Source organism: Zosterops lateralis, assembly GCF_965231275.1.
Source record: "Zosterops lateralis genome assembly, chromosome: Z".
Lineage (NCBI taxonomy): Eukaryota > Metazoa > Chordata > Aves > Passeriformes > Zosteropidae > Zosterops > Zosterops lateralis.
Genome location: NC_139800.1, coordinates 45409897 through 45414174, shown reverse-complemented (window position 1 = coordinate 45414174; position 4278 = coordinate 45409897). Strand labels below are relative to the sequence as shown.

The 4278-nt window shown below is 45.3% G+C and overlaps 1 protein-coding gene across 5 annotated transcripts in view; it reads left to right on the top strand.

Moving 5' to 3' along the window:
- The first annotated feature begins 98 nt into the window (after positions 1–98).
- HOOK3 (hook microtubule tethering protein 3) overlaps positions 99–4278 on the top strand; it is an 83303-nt gene continuing 79123 nt past the window's right edge. For all 5 annotated transcript variants that reach the window (XM_083883672.1, XM_083883669.1, XM_083883671.1 and 2 more), the window contains exon 1: positions 99–214. In XM_083883672.1, coding sequence (XP_083739798.1) covers positions 158–214 — 57 coding nt within the window. In that variant the 5' untranslated portion in view covers positions 99–157. The remainder of the gene's footprint in view (positions 215–4278) is intronic.

Genomic DNA, 4278 nt, shown 5'->3' with positions numbered 1-4278 from the left:
GCTCCCGCCGGCCCCGCCCCCCGCCCCCCGGCCCCGGCGCAGGCGCAGGCGCGGCCGCTCCGTCAGGCGCGGTGACGTGTCGGCGCCACCGCCCGGCCCGGGACGGGGCGGGGCGGGAGCGGCGGTACCGACCCGGCCGCGGCCCCGCAGCCCCGCCATGTTCAACGTGGAGAGCCTGGAGCGCGCCGAGCTCGGCGAGAGCCTGCTCACCTGGGTGAGTGCGCGCTGCCCGCCCGCGCAGAGCCGGGCCGCGCCTCAGGGCCGCGGCGCCGGGCGCCTCCCGCCCCTCCGCGGCTCCGCGCCGCCGATGGAGGCCCCGCGGCCCGCACCGCGCCCGGACAGGGGTCGGCGGAGCCGCGGCGACCCGGCCTCGCTTCGTTCGTGCCTTATCTTGGCGGCCCGGGGGTGCCCGGGCAGGGCCGGGCTCCACCTCAGCGCTGCCCCTGCAGCGGGGGAACAAAGGGCCGGGGGCCGGCGCGGGAGCGCCCCCAGGTGCGCCCGGCATGAGCGGGCGAGCTGCGGGCCCTGGCTCTGCTCCTCGTCCCTGCTGTGCCCTCGGTGTGTCAGTACCCCGCCGTTTGCGCCCGAACCACCAGCAAGGCCGCCTTTCTGACCAGAAACTTGCATTTCCGCCTATTTGTTTTGCGCTGTTATTAAGCAATGCATGAGTCTCGAGAGACAGAATTCACCGATGAGGTCGACGATATTGCAGTATGCAGTTAAGAGGTGATATATTTATTCCTGGAGGTCTTCAATGCCAGGTTGGATGGGACTCTGAGCAACCTGATCTAGCTGAAAGTGTCCCTGCTTACGGCAGGGGGTTGGAACCAGATGATTTTCAAAGTTTTTTTCCAGGCTAAACCATTCTATGATTCTACGATCTTATGATAAAAATTACTTTATACCACTTTGATGTTTGCAGCTTTTTCCAAGAAGGTCTTCAGGTTATGCTGGCACGTAAAGAGCAGCCAAAATGTAGTGGACATTAAATCTGGGTGGCAGCTACATGTTGTCTGGGCAATGACTGTAACACAGACATGGAACTGGAATTTTTGTAGTAGCTGAGTTATTGGTCAGTTGTTTCAAACCACTGGACTTTTGTTTGGGGATAGTTTGGGGTTTTCCCCTCTCTACACTCAGAATTGCCAAGTAAATTTGTAGAATAGGAAACTCTGCAATACAGCAGATTGTTGAATAGAAACAGAATTTTTCTGACATTTTTTCTGGGAGAAGCCAGAGCTGCCTGAAGCTCTGATGGTGATGAGTAAGTTCCTGGGGAGTACTAGGTTAGATTTCTCAATGAAAGTCAAAAAGGATGAGCAAAGGAAATGAATTTATTGTTAGAGGTGAGCAAGTGGCCTGAAAAGTATAGAAGGCAACAATTTTGGGGAAGGGGTTTTCGAGGAAGCGCTTCCTATAGGCCTGGAATAAGTCACCCAGGTTCCCTTTCCTTCACATTCCTGCCAACTTTTCCATCTTTGTTATGTTGTTAAGTGTTTGCCACTTGTCTTGCTTTTGGCTTTCCATGCTTTCATCTGTGGGGAATGAAAAGTCCCAATATGAGGAAATTGATGAGTGTTAATACTGGTAAAAAAAAGCTGAGTGAGAGGCTCAGTCTTTATAATCTGCAGTCCTGAAGCTGTACCTACCCCGTGGAATTTGGTCCTGTCTGTAGTAATGGTCCACACAGGTCCCTTTGCACTTCTCAGATGTTGACCTGATGAGGAGACTAGCTGCATCTCTTTTGGTTAGCAGGGATAGCAATTGTTAGTTGATTTGAGATGGATATATGAAGTTACAGGTTATTTTTTACAGTTTCATCATTTATGTGGAAATGTGGCTTTGAAATGGACTCAAATTGAAGGAAGGTGACTTTATTCCAGCATACATGAAATTTGCAGAAGAGGCAATGAAGTTTTTTTTTTTGTTGTTGTTGTTGTTCCTCAATGAAACTGACTGTGTATAAAGAAGATGCTTTTTTTGCTTGGCTTTCTCTCAAGTCCCATAATGATTCTTGGGAAACCGTTTATTTAGATAGGAGGGTAGAGCTGTCTTAATAACAGTTTATGCACATCTGGGAAGGCCAGTCATTTCCCATTATGCCAGAGAAGCTGGCTGCTCTTTAGAACTGGTTTAGCCTCCCAGGTTGCTTGCTTAACATTCATACAGAAGCATTTAAACTGGTTTGTCTGTGTTTTGAATAGATAAAGCTTTCTGCAAGTCTGAGAACCTGTTCAGCCTAAACTGAATGTTTCCTCAGATGGATATAGGGTGAGAAGAAAGTGCTCCTCCCTCTGCCAACTCATGATTTTAATTAAGGAGAATATCATTTAGGCTTTTTACTTTGCATGCTTATGATTTCTCTTCTGCTGTGTTTGAGCTGGAGTAAGCTGCTTACCTCTGAATATGTTTTGGTTTATTTTTTAATATTTTGCCAATACCCATTTTTGTTAGGCTTTAGCTTGGAGTGTAATTCTTGGTTTTTTTTTTCACCTCTCTGACAGTCTCATCAAATGGCTTCCTGAATATTTTTTGTTTAGGGTTTTAAACAGCTGGGTGAGCTTTGACTTCCTACCGCTTTAGCAGGTGACCATGATGTTATTTTGAGACAGCCACAGTAGTGGTAACTTGAGCAAAACTGAAGGACTGGAGGCCAAGGCCTGGCCTCTCAAAATTGATATTTGCACTTCAGCGGTGTTTACAACCTACTGTAATTGTAGAATTATTGCTCTACCAAAAATCTCCCACAAACCTCCTCCGAGACTATCCTGTGCACTGCGGGATTGTTATCCAGGATGGAGTTCAGCCAAGGCGTTTTAGAAGAATGTGGCTGTGAGGTAAACCTGTACTAATACTAAAGTTGTTTCTGCGTATCTAAGAGAGATTGATGACTTCTTTTTTTTGTTTGAAAGTTAAGACTGGCTCACACATGAACACGTTTGGTTTTGCTGTTCTGTTTGGGTTGTTGGTGTGTGTGTAGTGTCAGGAGCGCTCTCAACCTGGATACATAGATAGCTATGGCATTTCATAAAATGTGGAGAGCTGTCAAATGTGCCTGTGCCCATTACACTTTAACGTGTCTGAAATCTTTGTGATGGCTACAGGCTTTTCCTATATAACCTGAGAAGTTTTCTTTTCTAGCATAGAACTAAGATATGAAAAGATTGCTTAGCATTGGTATGTAAACAGGAGGGTTACTCAAAAGGTTACTGGTATATCGTTGTAAGTAGTAAGTTGATGTAGAGATGTCATGAACATTCTTTCATTATGATAAATATCTCTTATTTTAGTACGTGCTGCCTCCACCAGGCTGCATCTTGCCTTTTTTCTTTCTTATCTAATCCTCAAGGCCAAATAAAGTTTCTGTTAAAACTTTTATGGTAAGTGAGAACTTTCTAAACACTGCAAGGCTCCTGTTTCATCAATCCTCCATTTTATAAGCACTTTGGTCATTTATATGGTATGAGTCCTTTGACCTTTACCCCTTTTTGGCTGAAAAGTCTCCTCAGTGTATCGCTGTCTTCTGTGTCATTGCCTATCCCCAGCTGTAAGGATTTATCTGGTAGTATGAAATACAGAGACCATCTGACCAACTACAGAAACAGATTCCTCAAGAAGCCTGCTTGGAAATGCTTGTTAGGCACCCTATTCAAAGAGAAATTACAGGGGGAATTTATTGGGGAAGCTGTTTTTGGATCTGCTGTCCAATTATAATTTTTTAGATTATGCCGTTCTTCATCCTTGTGTGTTTGCATTTTTAAGTACTCCTCTTGTTTCTTGTAGATGCTAAGATTGTAGGCAACTTGCTATACCTGTTTAAATTGCTTCTTCTTCCACTCCTTGGCCACTGACCACAAAATTGTAGAGTTTCATTTTCTTCTGATAATAAATTTGCATCAGCATGTCTTAACCTCTTGAAAAAAACATTCCAAGAGTGGTTGATTGTGCTGATGGTGACAGTGAATCAAGAAAACTATTCTGTTTGAATACAGTGTGTTGCTGTTCAGAGGCAGAAAAACTTTAGCTTGTCAGCAGTCATGGAATATGGCTTGAGAAACCTGGCAGATTACAGCCTCTGTAAATAATATGAAAGACCAGTGAGCTGAGCAACCTTTTTTTATATTTTATGACCTCTCACTAATATAGTAAAGAATCAGTTGCTTCGGCTTTTAAAGGGATAGTTGTCTATGTGATATTCTGAGTGTAACATTCACCATTATGGGGTAAGAGGGATTTTTTTTAATGTATTGCTGAGAGGTCAAGCAGAAACAGAAATCT